The sequence below is a fragment of the Arachis ipaensis genome, chromosome B4, assembly GCF_059453495.1.
Source record: "Arachis ipaensis isolate K30076 ecotype BB chromosome B4, ASM5945349v1, whole genome shotgun sequence".
Taxonomy (NCBI): domain Eukaryota; kingdom Viridiplantae; phylum Streptophyta; class Magnoliopsida; order Fabales; family Fabaceae; genus Arachis; species Arachis ipaensis.
In genome coordinates this window covers 147,389,849-147,408,560 of record NC_142439.1, presented here as the reverse complement: position 1 = coordinate 147,408,560, position 18,712 = coordinate 147,389,849, and the positions used below count along the sequence as shown (strand labels likewise).

Below are 18,712 nucleotides of genomic sequence, written 5' to 3'. Positions count from 1 at the left end.
AAGATTGGAGAGTCAGATTTCAAAAATAGGAGAATTATCCCACCCTAGTACCATCATATGCATTCACCAAGTACGTAGCTATAGCAAAATTTTTACAATAACTTATAAAAGAAATAATGAATTTAATTTTGATACACGGTTATAAAGTAACTTTACACGTGCATAAAATTATGTGATGTTATATCAGTAAAAATAATAATTTTTACATTGATCGCGTGAATGGTTATTCAAAAGAACAAATATAATTGCACGACTGTATAAAACGTTTTATACTTTACATCAAAATTAAACTCAGAAAACAATATACATATTCTTAATTATATTATAATATAGAAGCCCGATTCCAGTGACATTTTTGTGTTTCATATCCATTCATCATTTGAAGAGAGACAATCCAAGGTCTATTCGTGATTCAGCTATGAATGGAGCACATTTTATTTATTTAAAGTGGTAGTTTAATTTCTTGAACAATTTCTAGATTATTAGTAGTGTAGGAAAATGACTAAATATAAAAGTTCTTACGACGTAACCAAATTCACATGCAACTTTTATTTACTGATATTGTAAAGATTACAAAGCACACCAAACTCACATACAGGAAAAAATTTAGGGCATCAACTTTTTCAAAAGCATGTAATAGCAAGAAAAAGTGAGTTATTGGATGAAATCTCACACCAATCTTATACCATTAAAATCATCATTGATGATTATTTGATGGCTACAAATCACAAAAATTACTAACCCTAACACTCCTCATAAATTAAAGGGAAACACAATTTACTGCTCAAACGGAAAAGAAATAAACCACTCATCAATAGAAAAGTATTATTTAACCTCACTTTTACATCTTCGCCATCCTTGTAGCCCATCTTCTCCATCTCCTTCATCATCTTTGAATTTGAGCTTCCTCCATATTATTGGCTATAGTCCAATGTACCAAAGAGTAGGAAGCATAGAATTTCTAGAATGATGTTATTGTTAAGACTATTAATTTATGTATGACTGTATGTACATACTAGATTGCATGCCTGCACGCCAATATAAGGATCCGATCTTACAAGAATTAAAACAACGCCAACTTACTTACAGAAATAAATATATAAAATCAGCCATCAATATAGAATATATATTAAAAATAAATTAAATTATACATATATGATAATTAATTTTAGTGATTGATTTTGATGTGTAACTAACATTTTTAATCTATTGTCTAATCGAAACAAAAGTGAAGGTAGGAAAAAAAAGTAGTAGGCCATCAAAAAGAAGAAAATCAATAATGAAATTAATTAATAGAAGAAGTAGCTAGGGCTTCCACTAGAGCAAGAACAAAAGAAACAGGATCTCCAAAAATAGCTGAAAATATTAGCTTCAGTACCACTGGTGCTATCTTTCCCACCATCTTCATTGAATTATTTGATCCTTCTCCAACTTTGACAACTTTCATATTATTACTCTCAACAACATTGCTCTGCATTTTTGACACTACAATCTTCTTTTCCGAGAAATAATCATCTCTGAGTTTCTCAAGAAACAATTCCTTAAAACAAGAAACATGATAACAATCTCCATCACAAGTTAAATATGACCACCCTTTAACTCTGCTATCGTCCCCAACTTTACGACTCTTACATCTAACACACTTTTTCGGAACATTTCGATGCAATCTCAGTGTCTTTGTTTCATCTAAATCTCTATAAGAAACGTTGTCTCTTAGCTTCAAACAACATGGATGCAAATCCAAGCCTGTGTCATCGGGGTGGCCGTTATCGTAGCGATGATACACAAACCCTAGCACGTCCATTCTACAAGCATCACAAACCCTAGGGTACCCAAGGGGTTTCTCTAGGAACCAGAATTTTTCTTCTTCGAAAAAAGAATGACTTACAGGGTTTTTACACTGAAGAACAGCGTCTGCACATTCTTCATGAAGGACATAACTGCAACCTTTGTTTTCACATCGGTAACTTCGTCCGAATCCCGCTTCTTTACATCCGTTGCAGCTATATGGTGCTCCGGCCGCCGCCGTCAACGTTAACGCGTGTCGATGGAGATGATTGGGAAGAACCAGCTTCCTAAATGAGACATTTTCGGAAGACGATGATCGATGAGTACTAATACACTGCGAAGCATGTCCGGAAAAGGATGAATGTTGAGTTGTTCTAATAGACTGCGTCATACTTAATGGTTTAGATGAACGATGTTCGGAAGAAATCATAGAAGATGGTGATTGTTGATGCCTAAACGAGTGTGAGGTAAGTGTGGAAGAGGAAGATTGTTGAGTTCTAATAGATTGCATCATATTTACTGGTTTGGATGAATCATGTTGAGAAGGGAACATAGAAGATGATGATTGTTGATGCCTTAACGACTGTGAGGTAAGTGTGGAATAGGAAGATTGTTGAGTAGTTCTAATAGACTGCCTCATACTTACTGGTTTAGATGAGCCATGTTCAGAAGAGAATGAATGTTGAGGCCTAATAGAAGAGGAGGGATGTTGAATCCTTTTTTTCCTGAGACTTTGTTGAAGTGTCGGTTTTGCACTGCTATCCATTAGTCTTTCTTCTCGGAACACACGTATATAGTGATGAATGAATGTAAAAGGAAACAGAGGCAGAGTCTAATTGGAGAGAGTAAATTAATTTGCAGTTTTGCTTTGTTGCTTATGGTCTATTTATGGCCAACTAATTCATATGTGCAGCGTGTAAGTTGTAACTCACGCAATATGAAATTGCCTTGTTAGAGCTTGTAAGTGAACAAATCACAATTTCTCAATGTGAACGTGGAGAAAAGAAAAGGGGAAGAAGCCATCTATTTTGACCAGAAAAATATTATAGATTAAACAAAAAATTCTACTCATCTCTCTTGGGACATGTTAATATTATGATATTCTCTTCTCTTTTATTTTATAAATGTACAGTTCTCCCCTTTCTAATTTAAAAAAATCTTATTTTTAATTTATTTTAAATTTTTTGTGTTAACTAATATTAATTTTATCTATTTTTTAAGAAAAAATAAATTATTTTTTGAAAAAATATCCATTAGCAAAAAAATTATTTTTTATCATTAAATTTTACTTACCAAAATATCCTTTAATAAATTATTTTTTATTGATTAAATTGTATTTTTTTAAAAATACAATTTAATTAATAAAAGAATAATTTATTAAATGATATTTTGGTAAGCAAAATGTAATGATAAAAAATAAAATTTTTGTTAATGGGTATTTTTTAAAAAAATAATTTATTTTTTTTAAAAAAATGAATAAAATTAACATTAGTTAATATAAAAGTTTAAAATAGATTAAAGAAGATGTTTTTTAAAAGTTAGAAGGAAAGAGAATATACATTTATTTATAAAATAGAGAGAAAGAAAATTTCATTTTAACATCTCACAAGAGAAAGGGAGGAAAATTTTCTCTACACTAAAAAATGCATGCTTGCATATACAGTGGCACTTGCATTTAAGTATATTAATTAAGATTATAATATAGTACAACGCTTAACGACCAAGAATAATTTATTATTTATGTTTGAATATCTTTATTTTCTATTTCTTGTATAATAAGAAATAATTATGACTGGACTTCAATTAATTAAACTAAATATAAGAAAAGGATAAAAAACAAAAGCAGTGGAGTTGTTAGTATATAGAAAAACGATGCGCTAGGGCAGCTGGTATATTAGTGGACAACCCACTCCATGACCAGAATAATAATTTAATCAAATTGACTTGACTTCGTTAATTTGTTAATGTATATGCTTTATTTAAATTTGATGATAATTGCTCTAAAATATAATTGAAAAAGGTTAATAAGTTATTAAAAATATTAATTTCGTATCAAGAAATATTAAAAAGCTAACAAAATGTATTATTTTTTTGTTAGAATTAGTCAGTAATATAAAGTGTAAGTTAAAAATATATTATTATATTAGATAATTATACTAAAAAAATTAAATTAAAAAATAAAAATATTGGCCAAACTAAATTAAATTAACTTGAAATAAAATAGGATGGTTACTTTTGAATGGGCTAGGATTAAATTAACAAATTAAAAGTCTCTCCAATATATCAGAATATTCTATAAGAAAATTGTTAGGTAATTGATATTTTTTATTATTTTCATTTTTTATTTCTAATAAAAGTGTTTGCTCTCTAGTATTTTATACTCTGATTTTAGTTAGAGGATACAGACTCTAGCAATAGAGTTAACCCATGAAAAATTAAGTGATGAATAGTTTATAAGCGATTTTAAAACTAGAACACAAATTTCTGGAGTATGCGAAACCTTTTATATATATAGAAATAAATAAGTATTTATTATATAGTCTCTTGTGAAATTAGTATACATAAGTTGTAATAAATTCTATCCAATCTCACAGACCAACCTCTCGATATATTACTCATAGCAGCTTATAACTATTAAATTATTCTTCCTATTTTATATGATCAATAAAAGAAAAGTATTGGAAATTTAGAATATAATTTCCATTATTAGTTTATTACACATGTGAAATAATTAATTAAAATGAAAAGATCAGAATAATAATATGTGAGGTAAATAAGATTACTTTGGCCAAGTCGGGTTTCAGTTACATGATCAGAAGCTGATGGTTTAGTGGTTAAGAGAAGGGGGTTGAATCTTAGTCTCCCTTTTTTGCTTAGTAACACTTGCTGATCTTTGAGATGATTTTAGGAGACTTTTTAATTTTTGTCTCGTCCCTAGCCACGAGACTTTTATTTTTATCTCGTCACTTGGCACGAGACTTTTCTTTTTGTCTCGTCACTTGGCACGAGATATTTTTCAATTTGACCTCTTGTGCAATAGAAACAGAATTGAGGTATAGAAGAGAGAAAGTTACACCCAGATATATCCTGGTTCAGCTGCTAAGTGCAGTGCAGCCTACATCCAGTCTCCATCACAATCATGATGGAATTTCATTATAATCTTCTTGATTACAAACTGTAAAGTGCTAACCCAACTTACAAGGGGATTCCCACAAAATCATGAAACACAACATAGATGAACAAAGGAACTCTAAGACATCTATGACTTTTTCTTTTAATTTTGCACTCTCTGCCTTTTTCCGCTCTATGACTTTTTTTCATACAAACCTCACTGTTTGCCTTTTCCAATGAGACTCAAGACATGACAAAATTAAACATAAAAATACTAAACAGAATACATTGAAGGAGAAAAAAATCTATAAAGTTAGGTAGCTCTGAGAATCCTGTGCCTTGCACTCTTACTGCTTACTTCTAACTCCTTGCTCCAAACAGTGGTTGTTCACTCTTTTTATAGAAGAGGGAAGCCTCCACACTTGAAGTCAAAACCCAAGCTTAACTTCTTTTCCTTCGCACATAACCGGTTCGGCCACATAGAGAGAGAAGAGATAACCATGCAATAGCCAACATGCAATTACCTCTAGTCCTTCCTTGGTCATCACTCTTCATCAATCCGAGCTCTCCATCCTTGGCTTGCTCTCCAAGATGGATTTCTGGCCATTGATGTTTCATGATGATGATGGCTTTATCTGCTTTAATCTCTGCCTCTTCCATCACTTCGCCACTCTAGCTACTTCCTGTGGTGGTTAAGCAGAATCAAAGACAAGCCATGCCTCCAAGAATCTCACCTTGCTGGCCGAATCTTCTTCTTCCTTTTTGAGCATGAAGAGCTCAAGATTACTTCACCAAATCTAACCATATTTGGTGAGAATCTCAGCCACAGCACACTTTTATTTTGTTATGTTTTCTTGCCATCATTGTGATGGTCTTTAGGTGTGCTCTTCCTTCATTTCGGTAGCTCAGTTTTGCTTCCATGGCATCCACTGTTTTCTGGTTAATGACCGAAAGAGAGAAAGAGATGAGAGAGAAGAAATAATCTTGGAAGAAAAGCAATTTAATGAGATAAACAAAATTAATTGAGAGAAGGTTGCTTTTACTTCCCTTAGGTGGAGTAGCGTGAATCATAATAATTCTCATCAAATCAAAGTCAAGTTCTCTCATGTTCCCAATGCTAGCAAATTAAATTTGAAGTCCATCCCTTAACAAGAAATGAAATCCGTTGGAAAGCATGGAGCCAATTTGCTTTCTTTCATTATGTATCGGACCAAGCATTGGATCTTTGGTTTGGTATGGGTTTAATGTTGAAGTTTACTAAAAACTGGCCCATTTATTTCAGCTATGAGGTCCGATGGAAGGCATAGGGCAAATGATAACATTTGCTTTCCTGATGGATTTTTGGATCAAGCATTGGATTGCTAAGCATGGAACATAATTGGGCTTTGGAGCAATGAGATTCATTCTGGCCCAATTGATAAAACCTTTTTTAGCCAACAATCATATAACAAGAATTACACAAGGCTGAATTTAATTTTTATTGGGCTTGGGATTTCTCTTTCTATTTCGGCCCAAATAAAAAAACCTACATCACAAAATTATTAATTAACATATGTTAAATAAAAATCAAATTAATAATTTTGTAATTAATAATATTTGTTCATCATCAAAATTAAATTAGAGTTTTCCAAACTCATCAGAAGCAGACATAGAAGATGAGGATGGTCGACTCTGTTGAACCATGGTAGTTAGTTCAGACGAAGTTTATATATATATATATGCTATTTGTATACTAAAATCAGTCACTAAAATAGCCACTAATATATTTGTATATAAATTATATGTATAGTTTAATTTATTTTCAATGTATATCTATACTTTAACATTTATTTTATACTGATAGCTAATTTTAGTGGCTGATTTTAATGTACACCTAACATAACCCATATATATAAGGTACAAAATGAGAGAAACAGTATGAACCGTGTTGTTGCCTTTGTTTTATATTCAAAGTAGGGACATACAACAATTAAAAAATGTTATTATATATTGAAATGCACAATAATTAATTAAGAGAAAATTTAGTAGCTCACTACTTTTATTAAAATTTAGTTAATATTTAACTAATAATAAAAAATATGTAATTTTATATTATTAAAAATATTAATAATAATTAATTAATGACTATAAATCATAAAATATATTAATTCTTTAACATTACTGTTAATTTAAAATTAATTTATTTTAAAGAAATGTTTCAGAACTTATAATGCTCAAAAATAAAGATCGTGGAATTAAGGAGTTATGGTTATTCAAGTTCATAATTTATTTTATTTAAAATTTAATAATTGTAATGAATTGTGTGTTCACTATTTAAATAAGTCAAGTTAGAACCGAAATTAATGTTTATTGTAAATTAAAAGAAAAATAAAAAAATAAAATTTTTATTTCAATCAAATTAAATGAACAATAATTTATTATAAAATCGTGTATTTTGATAATGAAATTGTTTTAATGAATTTTTATAAATTGTAAAAATAATTATATTATGTTTAATTAGTTAGGTTAAATAAAAGGTTAAAATTAATTATAATAAACTAGCTCATTTTAATCAATAATAATATGACATATAATAAAAAATAACTTATCTTTTAATATTAAAAATCTCAAATAAAATATATCATTAAAAAATATATTATAACTGGATTTATCGAGATATATATATAAAAAAAGATTACGGTGTTGAATTAAATTTATGTCAATATTTTAATTTAGGGAGTAGATATATACGATTTTTTTAAAAAAAGAGTAGATTCGATCCGAAAATTAATTAGTGTTAGCGTCGAAGCAAATTGCATCGAATCACTGATGATCAATTATAATAAATAAAAGAAAATACATAAAATAAATAAAAGTGTAAAATTGAAATAGAAAGCAAACAAAATAATAATAAAAAATGAATTAAAATAAAAAATTTAATTATAAAATTTGATATAATACAAAAATTTAATTAAAAAATATATAAAGCTAAGATTGAATTAAAAATTCAGTGTCTGATAAAGTAATTAAACCATATTCTTATAAGAATTGAATTACAATCACACACCAAACTCACATTATTCAAAGATAAATAGAAATACAATCTATTGGCTAGCTGAAACAAAAGTGAAATCCCCAGTAGAAAAAGAAAAGTAGGCCATGAAAAAGAAGACAAACAATAATGAAACTACTTAATTATTAAAAGCGGCGGTAACTGTGCCTTCCACTAGAGCAAGAACAAAAGAAACAGGATCTCCAAAAAGAGCTGAAAATATTATCTTGAGTACCAATGTTGCTATCTTGAAAATATTATCTTTGGAAGTTGATGGTCCTCTAACTTTGGCAACTTTCTTATTATTCTCAACAGTATTGGTCTGCATTTTCTTTTCCGGGAAATAATTACTCAAACTCTCAAGAAACAGTTCCTTAAAACAAGAAACATGATAGCAATAATCTCCATCGGAAGTTGAATATGACCACCCTTTAACTTTGATATCATCCCCAACTTTTTTACGCTTACATTGAACACAGTTTTCCGGAACATCTCGTTTCAATGTGAGTGTCTTTGTTGCACCTGAATCTTCATAAGAAATCTCGCGACTTAGGTTCAAACAACATGGATGCAAATCCAAGCCTGTGTCCTTTTTTCTAGCTTCGCTATGATACACAAAGCCTCGCACGTCCATTCTACAAGCATTACAAACCCTAGGCTTCCCATGGACTTTATCTCGGAACTCGAATTCTTGTCCTTCGAAAAATGGATGACTTTTCTTGTCTTGACGATGAAGAACAGCGTTTGCACATTCTTCATGTAGGACATAACCTTTACTGCAATTTTTTTCTTCACAACGGTAACTGCGTCCACACCCTCGTTCTTTACATCCATCGCAGCGATATGGTGCTCCGGCTGGCGTTGGCTTTAACTCGTGTACATGGATATCGGAAAGAAGAATCGGCTGCTTCTCATCAATTCCGGTGTGCACTACAAGAAGGATACTTAAATGTTAAGAGGGAATAGTATAAGGGTATTAATATTCAAATATTTAATAAAAAATGGAAAAGTCTAGTGCCATCAATTTTATTGAATTTTGGCCAGCATGTAATTAGCAGACACTAATTTCACACTATTAAATCATTATTGATGGCTACCAATCACAAAAGTTACTGGTCCCTTAGCATTGCTATTATTGTAGCTTAAAATTAGTTATCAGGTAATATATAAAAAGAGAGCATGTGAATATAGTACCTTTGACGGGTTGATCTTGGATATGCACGCTGAATATCAATGCTTCATCATGATCTTCTCGAGCTACCAAATCAAAGAAATTCTCAAGCGATGGAAAAGGTGTCTGTTTCTTTATCAGTGATCTTGTTTTATCGAAGGTGGCATTCAAACCCTCAAGGAACCTCTTGGCTCTTTCTTGCTCCCTCTTGCTCTTGTCATTGTTCACATCGAGCATGTCATATTCCATCCAAAGCGCATCGAACTTGATCTTATATTCCATCAGAGTTCGTCTTTCTTGTCTGAGGGATTTGATTTCTTCCTTAATATCTGAGATTATGGACTGATGATCATGGTGGGAGAAAAATTTCATCAAAGCTTTCCACAGGCCAACTTCATTATTGGACGAATCTTCCGCAATAATAATTTTTATCTTCTCCGAGATGGAATCGAGGATCCATGACAGAACATGCTCTTTGCGATCCTCCCATTCTCTATAGATTTTTGGTTCGTTCATCATCACCTCTTTATCGGTGCCATGCACAAACCACAGCATCTTTCTACTTTCGAGCTCCAAGTTCATCGCTTGGCGCCACCCTTGGTAATTGTCGCGTGAATCCAGAACCAATTCAGCAGGTTGATCTAACCTGAATTCATCACGATGATGACGCACAGAGTGAAGGTAATTGTAACGGTAATAGGTAGCTACTTGATGGTTAATATTTGAAGCCATGGAAGGGAAACAGATATCAATAGCTAGTAGTGAAGAAAATGTAGGTATATTAGCAAAGTTTGAATGTTTCAATTTGGTAATGAGTTGATTGATTCTGTTGTTTATATAATCACGTCCACGCCTTCGTTTCTCTTATGTCCGCGTTACACCCAATGAAAAAAATATATATTAATTGAATAAAGAGACCTTCAATTGACTTGCATAATCCTTCAGACATAATAATCCAAATTTATTTTATTTATTCAATCATACTTGTTTTTAATCGCCAGATGATTTCACAAATTTAAATAAATTATTATTTAACAATTTTTTACTATAAACTTCACATGAAACATACGTATTTACCTTATTCAATTATATAGAAAATACTCTAATAATTATATTGTGCATAATCAACATATATAGCACTACAAAATTACAAATATATTTAAAGCAGAATTATTGTAATTAATGAACAAATATATATATATATATATATTTCTACTTATTTTTTTTTAATTATCTTCGTAACTTCTACACCAAAAAAATATTTGATATTTTGAAAGTACAGAAAATACTCAATTTTTTTTCTCTCCTAAATTTGAAGAGAAAGATTAAGAAGATACTTTTATGTATGGAGACTCCAAATTTTTATTCTTTAATTAAAAGAAAAAAAAAACGCAAAGAAGGGGAGAAAATAATGAAAAATAAAATAAAATTTTATATGAAAAAAGAATAGGTTTAATAAAGATATATCAAAAGAATAGGAGTAATAATAAAACGCGTGATTCTTATAAGATAAAACTATTGATTTTGTACCTCTGGAGCTTGTACTTGTTCTCCAGATTATCGATTTTGTTCTTGAACTGTTGTTATGTAGGACATTTTGTTAATTATTTAATTTTGACCTTACTGTGAGACTAAATTGATGCTAAATGAAACTTTTTTGGATTCAAATAGAACACTTTAAACCTTAAGGACCAAAACAGAATTACACCCAAACATAGGGGACCAATTTAGTACTTTACCCTTAATTAAAAGAAGTAACTAGGGCTTCCACTAGAGCAAGAACAAAAGAAACAGGATCTCCAAAAATAGCTGAAAATATTAACTTGACTACCACTGGTGCTATCTTTACCACTACTATCTTAGCTAGTGATGAAGATCCTTTTGAATTATTTGATGATCCTCCTCCAACTTTCACAACTTTCATATTACTCTCAACAACATTGCTCTGCATTTTTGACACTACAATCTTCTTTTCCGAGAAATAGTCATCTCTGATTTTCTCAAGAAACAATTCCTTAAAACAAGAAACATGAAAGCAATCTCCATCGGAAGTTAAATATGACCACCCTTTAACTTTGCTATCGTCCCCAACTTTACGACTCTTGCATTTGACACACTTTTTCTCAACATTTCTTCGCAATGTGAGTGTCTTTGTTGCATTTGAATCGTTATAAGAAATCTTGTATCTTAGCTTCAAACAACATGGATGCAAATCCAAGCCTGTGTCGTAGACATCTTTTGTAGCTTTGCGATGATACACAAAGCCTCGCACGTCCATTCTACAAGCATCACAAACTCTAGGATACCCAAGGGGTTTCTCTAGGAACCAGAATTCTTGTCCTTCGAAAAATGAATGACTTACGTGGTTTTTACGGTGAAGAACAGCGTTTGCACATTCTTCATGGAGGACATACCTGCAACCTTTGTTTTCACATCGGTAACTTCGTCCAAACCCTTGTTCCTTACATCCACTGCATCTAAATGGCTCTCTGGCGGCTGACATCATCGTTAAAGCATGTTCATGGAAACGGTCGGGAAGAACAATCTGGTTCTTCTTAATTCCCGTGTCTTCTGTTATGCAGTACAAGGGTAGTAGTTAAATAATCAAATCGGGAAAAAGTCAGGTGTAGTTGACTTCACGTGAAGTTGATACTTGAGAGCCATTAAATGATTTAACTGATTTGACTAAATTTTCATCTAACGGCTCTCAGTATCAACTTCACATAAAGTCGATTTCACCTTCACCTTATTTTTTATCATAATTTATACTTATATTTATCATATTTTATATATATAAATTAATCAAATTTATTTATTAAAAATAATTTAATATTTATACTAGTCAAATACTCATCAAAATTGTTAAAGAACTTTTGGTCACAAAAATTTCTATAAAAAAAATTTAACATAAAACAAATAAAAAAAATTGTAAAAAAATTCACTCCAACTCAAAAAAAAGTTTATGTGGGAATGAGCATATTAGAAATATAATCTTTTTATCGATTTAAACTTTTGAAAAAAATAATTGTATGAGGGTTGATATAATAGTATATATAATTATAAAAAATATTAGGAGGTTAATATTTTCAATTAAAAAAAAAATTAAGTAATGTTAAAATAAATATTGATTACCTAATATTTTTCTAACGGTATATCTTTATTTAAATATTTTCCAATACTATATACAAATTAAATTCATGTTATAATTATTGTACATACTTTTTATAGAAGAGGATGAGCTTTGGCTCCCTTGTAGCACTGAACTGTATGATCTACTAAGTCTTGATGAATTTTGATTTTCATGATATCTTGAACTATATTGACCCTCCTGATGCCTCATGGATGAATATTGACTCTCATGGTGCCTTGATGAATGTTGACTCTCATGGCATCTAGAACCACCTGTTCTCGATGAATGTTGACTTGAATATTGACTCTCATGGTATCTCGAACTATCAGGTCTTGATGAATGTTGACTTTCATGATACCTGGAAGCACTAGATCTTGATGAATGTTGACTCTCATGATGCTTTGAACCATTAGATCTTGAAGAATGTTGAGTCACATGGTGCCTGGAACTATCAGATCTTGATGAATGTTGACTCTCATGATGCTTTGAACCATTAGATCTTGATGAGGAATGTTGAGTATCATGATGCTTTGAATGAGTAGATTTTGATGAAGGTTGTCTGTCGTGGTATCTGGAATTATCATGATGCCTGGAATCAGTAGAGGAACGTCGACTCTCGTGGTGCCTCGAACCTGACTCATGAGCTTTGCTAGCCATAACTCTTCTCGGACTAGAAAGATAGAGAGAGAAAGTATAATTGGAGATATAGCAAATGTGATTCTGCATTTGTGCCATTACTTGTGTCTATTATTTATAGGCAACAATCCAGGGTAAACCGTGTACTATACTATTATATTTGTTGTAACTCACGCAACATGTAATTGCCTTGCTAGTGCTTCAGGTACTAAAAAAGTAATAACAAATTAGAATGGAAAAGTCCAGAGGACTAACAATTTTATTAAATTTTGTCCAGCATGTAATTAGCAGAGAAATATGAGTCATTAAATAAAATTTCACACCAATTTTACATCATTAAATTATTATTGATGACTATTTGATGACTACTAATTACAAAAGTTGCTGGTCCTAGCATTACTCAATTAGAATTTATCAATAGGCATGTAACTGCCAAGAATTTCACATAATAATAATAATAATAATAATAATAATAATAATAATAATAATAATAATAATAATAATAGGCCAACTATTTTGACCAGATAAATGCATGATTGCCAACAACATTTGCTATTATTATTAATCTCAATTATTATTAGTAGTAGTAGTATAATAGTGAGTGAGAAAACACGTCCCTTCTCCCTAGCTCTTCCGATCCTCTTTCCGCGATAGACCCCAACCGCGTTGTTCTACCTTTCATACTGCCTTCTTTGTAAGAAGTAGCTCGAAAGTATATATAGAATAACAATTTAATTCCACAAAGATAATTACTAGAATATCTCGTTAGAAATTAGTGAGTGGTGACCACATTCAACTCATCTTTTTAATTATTAAATTAAGGATTAAGTACGATTTTGGTTCCTAAGGTAAAGATTGAAAATTTATTTTGTTTTTGGCCTTTTTTCATTGCAAAATAGTACCAAAGATTTAATTTAGTTTTAAAATCGTCATTTTTATTAAATTTTTAATTTTTATTACTAGTTTATCCTTAATAAAAAATTAAAATAAATAAAAAATAGAAAGAAAACGCGTAAAGGGAAAAGGGGAAGGGGAAACACGTTAAGGGAGAAGGGGGTTCAAGGAAGAAGAGGGGGAAGGGTCCTCGCCGCCGCTGCTCCTCATCGTTGGTCTTCGTCGTCGCCGCTGGATTTTACTGTCAGATCTTGCTGCTGCTCCTCTTCTTGGCTCGACGTTGACGCCAGCAGATCCGCGAGGGTGGACGTCGCGCGCCACTCCCAGTTTCTGCTCCTCCTCCTTGTTCGGTCGCTGGTCGTCGCTGCTCCTCGCCGGTTTCTGGTTTCTTCTAGTTCTGCTGCTTCTGATTATCAATTCTTCTAGTTTTTTCTATTTTTTTATGATTCCATTATCCATTAAGTTAATAGTCAAAATCGTCCCTGAAATATACCCCGATCTCCATTTTAGTTCTCAAAAGACAAAATTAATCAAAATCGTCTCCGAAAGATACACGACTTGGTCACATTAGTCCTTCCGTCAGTTGGATGATGACGTGTCACATTAAGGAGAGAGATAATTTTATTGAAAAAAATTTTAAGAAGAAAAGATACAATTATTAATTTTTTGTTTGTCAATTACATTTTTATTAAAATTAGTAGTATAAAAAAATATTTCAAATTTAATATTATCAAAAAAAATTAAAAAATTATATAAGGACTAATTTAATTAATTTTTAAAATTTTAGGAATGAAAATGACTTACGTCTGAACTTTCAATAACTATTTTGATTATAAATAACTTTTTTATATGTCAAGTGACACGTGGCATTAACCTACCACATTATCATACCACGTGGCACTTAACGTGACACGTCATTATCCAACTGACGGAAGGACTAACGTGACCAAATCGTGTATCTTTTAGGGATGATTTTGATTAATTTTATCTTTCGAGGATCAAAATGGAGATCGGGATATCTTTTAGGGACGATTTTGACTATTAACTCTTTATCCATTACTTTTTTTGAGTTCTGAATTTTTTATTTTTGTTTTTCTGAGTTCTGGGTTCTAAGTCTTGATGATAATGATGATTTTCTGAATTCTGTGTTCTTGTTGTTTTTCTGACTCCATTATTCATTGTTGTTGTTGTTCTTTGCTTCTGGTGGTTGTTTCATTGGTGTTGCTCTCTGTTCTGCTTTTGTTTTGCTTCAACTTGATTTTGGGGAAGAAGGGGAAGGGTATTTTCGTCTTAAAGATGATTTTAAAATTAAGTTAAACATTTGGGCTCATTTTGTAGCGAAAAAAGGTCGGAGACAAAATAAATTTTCAGCCTCTACCTTAAAGACCAAAATCGTATTTAACCCTTAAATTAATGTTATGTGTTGGTAGCTAAGGTCTTTTTATTACTAAGAAAGCTACCTATAGCTAAATATTATAGGCTATTTTTTTTTTATATGGAAAAAGATTGTGTGTAATTTATCATTATGGATAATTGGTGTGTTTTTTTATATATGGATTAATTTATTTTTTTTAATTTTAAGTAACAAATCGGACCCTCAAATTTTGAGAAGTAAAAAAATCTGAGGATTAAATTTCATAGTGTTACAAATTTGAGGGTCAGATTTATATATTTAAAAAAATTTAAAATAAAAAACTCAAATCTAACCCTTAAATTTATATTTAAAAAAAATTTAAAAACCACAAATCTAACCCTTAAATTTGTGGTATCAACAAAAATAATTAAAACACCACAAATCTAACTTTTAGATTTGTGGTATCCATACAAATCAAAAACACACAAATTTTCACCTTATTAAAAATTACCACTATCACCCCATATTAAAAATACAAAACAAAATATTATACTCGTAGCAATAATTTTTTTTCTATGGTTTATTTCACAATCTTACAAGTTAAATACTAATTCGTCATAATTTAAAATTTCATTTAACTTCAAAAATTTATTATTGACTAATAAAATATTATATACACAAAGTGAAATTCAAATTTTCAATACTTATTTAAGTAAATAAAAAAATTAATCACTAAACTCACCCAAGTTAATTATATTAGACATTAGTAGCAATAATAATCAACGGGTAACTACACGTAATCACTTTTCACCTAATTCTTGTTGTATTTTGGGTTATTGTTTTTGTTTCAAATTTAGCCTCAGCTAGACAAAAATTGAGAAACTATAATTGTATGATTAGAGGTAAATTCATTTTAATATAATTTTAATTTATTTATATACACATATTTATTAATAAAAGATTCTTACGAAAAATATAATATTAGAATTTCATTTGACATTAAGAGCATAAAAAATTGAAACAAAAAGAAAAAAGGCATAGGAACAAGAACTTGAATATCTACAACCATGAAAGGCTAAATTTTTTTGTAAGCCCCCAAAATTGCTTTTTTCATCAATGCATGCTATGTACCTAATTTCTACTTAACACTTAAATCTATTAACTAACGGACAATGCTAGTTAGACAAAAAAAATAGTCAAAACTTGTCTTATTTAGCATTAATTAATTATCGCAACAATTAATGAATGCTAAATAAAGCAAGTTATGACTGTTTTTGGCTGATTTTTTTTTGTTACCAAACATTTCCGTTAACTAAAAACCAAAAATATAAGGCATTACATACTTCAGAAGCAGCTTCAGCATGCAGAAAACATTACTTGATCCACACCTTATACATCTTAACAATCACAGTTAAAAGCAAAAAAGAAATGAACCTCATTACCATAGATGCTGCATGCATCAGCATGTAGAAAACATAAGGAGGCTAAAATAGATGCATGCAAAACATTTTTGTCTCCAATTCTTATTACTTGATCCACATCTTATAATCTTAACAGTCACACTATTATTGGATCAAAAATGCTCCTAAGCTTATGAAGACAGTTCTCAAAATCAGCAGTTTCAACCTTCTGCTGGTTACTATCAAGAAGCTCTCTAGCCTCTCCAATTGCAGCCTCTATAATCTTCTTCTGTGATGATTTAATCTTCGAACTAACCTTAGCATCTTCCATAAAAGCACTCATCTTGTACACATATTCCTCCAAAGCAATCTTAGCCTCAACCTTTTCCTTAAACTTCTCATCATCATCCTTATACATCTCAGCTTCTTGAATCATTCTCTTGATTTCTTGTGCTGTAAGTCTCCCTTTCTCATTCACTATAGTAATCTCTTTCTTCTTCCCTGTCTTTGATTCCTCAGCATACACTTTTAGAACACCATTCTCATCCAAATCAAAGCACACTTTTATAGGGTGGCGTCGCGGAGAAGGATCAAGATCAGATAAACAAAACAATCCCAGCAAGTTGTTGTCACTAGCCCTTGTTCTCTCCCCTTCATAAACAGCTATCTTCGCCGTGGATTGGTTATCTTCGAAAGTACCAAAGAGTTTGTCATGCTTAGTAGGAATCATAGAATTTCTTGGAATAAATACACACATTATGTCTCCTTTTATTGAAATACCAAGAGAAAGAGGAGTCACATCTAACAGAACCAAATCCAGTGCAATGTTTAAGTTTTCAGCCAATAAAGCAGCTTGAACCGCAGCACCATAAGCAACTGCTTCATCCGGGTTAATGCTCTTGCAAAGATCTTTTCCTAGAAAGAAATCTTGCAAAAGATTCTGCAGTTTAGGAATCCTTGAAGATCCACCAACAAGAACAACATCATGAACACTGTTCTTGTCTACTTTAGCATCAGCAAGACACTTCTCAACAGTGTCCATACACTTCACAAATAAGTCCTTGTTGAGTTCCTCAAACTTTGAACGAGTCATCAATGAGCAAAAATCAATGCCTTGGAACAAAGAATCAACCTCAATTGTTGTTTCTTTAACAAATGAAAGATTCATTTTAGCCCTCTCACATGCAGTTCTTAACCTCCTAAGAGACCTTGGATTCTCACTAATGTCAACTTTGTTCTTCTTATTGAAGTCTTTCACAAAGAAATCTATCATTCTGTTATCAAAATCTTCCCCTCCGAGATGAGTGTCTCCGGTGGTAGCCTTAACTTCATAGACATCATCTTTAATGGTAACAAGAGACACATCAAAAGTACCACCACCAAGATCAAAGACGAAAACATTTCGCTCTCCGGAACAGTTTCCTCTCTTCTGAAGGCCATAGGCAAGAGCTGCAGCAGTAGGCTCATTGATGATCTTCATGACATTGAGGCCGGCAATGGCGCCGGCATCTTGTGTAGCTTTTCGCTGAGAGTCATTGAAATAAGCAGGGACAGTAATCACAGCATTCTTCACAGGTGATTCAAGAAAAGCCTCTGCAATCTCCTTCATCTTTGTTAGGATCATAGATGAGATTTCTTCAGCAGCAAGAAGCTTTTCTTCACCTTTGTATTCAACAGAAATCATGGGCTTGTCATTAACACCAGCTACAACTTTGAATGGCCAGAGATTCAAATCAGCTTGAATAATGGAATCACTGAATTTCCTACCAATCAACCTCTTAGCATCTACCAAACAAAAAAATGAATAGTTACCACATGAACAATTTGTGTTATGCTACAAAATTGACAAACATAAAGAAAAAGATATGTTTATTTATACTTATATATGAATACATTATTACCAAAGATAGTGTTTTTTGGGTTGAATGGTGCCTGATTTTTGGCAGCATCACCAACCAATCTGTGTGAGTCAGTGAAAGCAACACAAGAAGGTGTGGTTCTGTTGCCTTGTTCATTATGAATGATCTTGGCACCACCATTTTTATCATCCCATACAGCAACACACGAGTACTTTGTACCAAGATCGATCCCTATTGCATGTCCAACATGTTTTGAGGCCATTCTCTATAGTAATGTGATTTTGGATTATGTCAAATCTGATTAGAACTTGGAACTCCAAAATGTGTAGATTTAAATA

General features: G+C 31.4%; 4 protein-coding genes across 4 annotated transcripts; all 4 read right to left on the bottom strand.

The window, feature by feature from the left end:
- Positions 1-1,127: 1,127 nt before the first annotated feature.
- Positions 1,128-2,633, bottom strand: LOC148569604 (uncharacterized). The gene has a single exon (XM_088485451.1). It carries the CDS (start codon positions 2,552-2,554, stop codon positions 1,286-1,288), a length of 1,269 nt encoding a protein of 422 aa, XP_088341577.1. The 5' UTR covers positions 2,555-2,633; the 3' UTR covers positions 1,128-1,285.
- Positions 2,634-8,069: 5,436 nt separating this feature from the next.
- On the bottom strand, positions 8,070-9,833 carry LOC110271388 (uncharacterized). Its single transcript, XM_021122251.2, has 2 exons — positions 9,125-9,833; positions 8,070-8,860 (listed from the first exon to the last, which is right to left on the bottom strand). The coding sequence occupies exons 1-2, from the start codon at positions 9,831-9,833 to the stop codon at positions 8,070-8,072; spliced, it is 1,500 nt and encodes a 499-aa protein (XP_020977910.1).
- A 904-nt stretch (positions 9,834-10,737) lies between these two features.
- Positions 10,738-12,957, bottom strand: LOC107635671 (uncharacterized). The gene is made up of 2 exons (XM_021122252.2): positions 12,321-12,957; positions 10,738-11,672 (listed from the first exon to the last, which is right to left on the bottom strand). Exons 1-2 carry the CDS (start codon positions 12,955-12,957, stop codon positions 10,843-10,845), a joined length of 1,467 nt encoding a protein of 488 aa, XP_020977911.2. The 3' UTR covers positions 10,738-10,842.
- Positions 12,958-16,672: 3,715 nt separating this feature from the next.
- On the bottom strand, positions 16,673-18,636 carry LOC107637461 (heat shock cognate 70 kDa protein-like). Its single transcript, XM_016340871.3, has 2 exons — positions 18,417-18,636; positions 16,673-18,300 (listed from the first exon to the last, which is right to left on the bottom strand). Exons 1-2 carry the CDS (start codon positions 18,634-18,636, stop codon positions 16,673-16,675), a joined length of 1,848 nt encoding a protein of 615 aa, XP_016196357.1.
- Between the last annotated feature and the right edge of the window lie 76 nt (positions 18,637-18,712).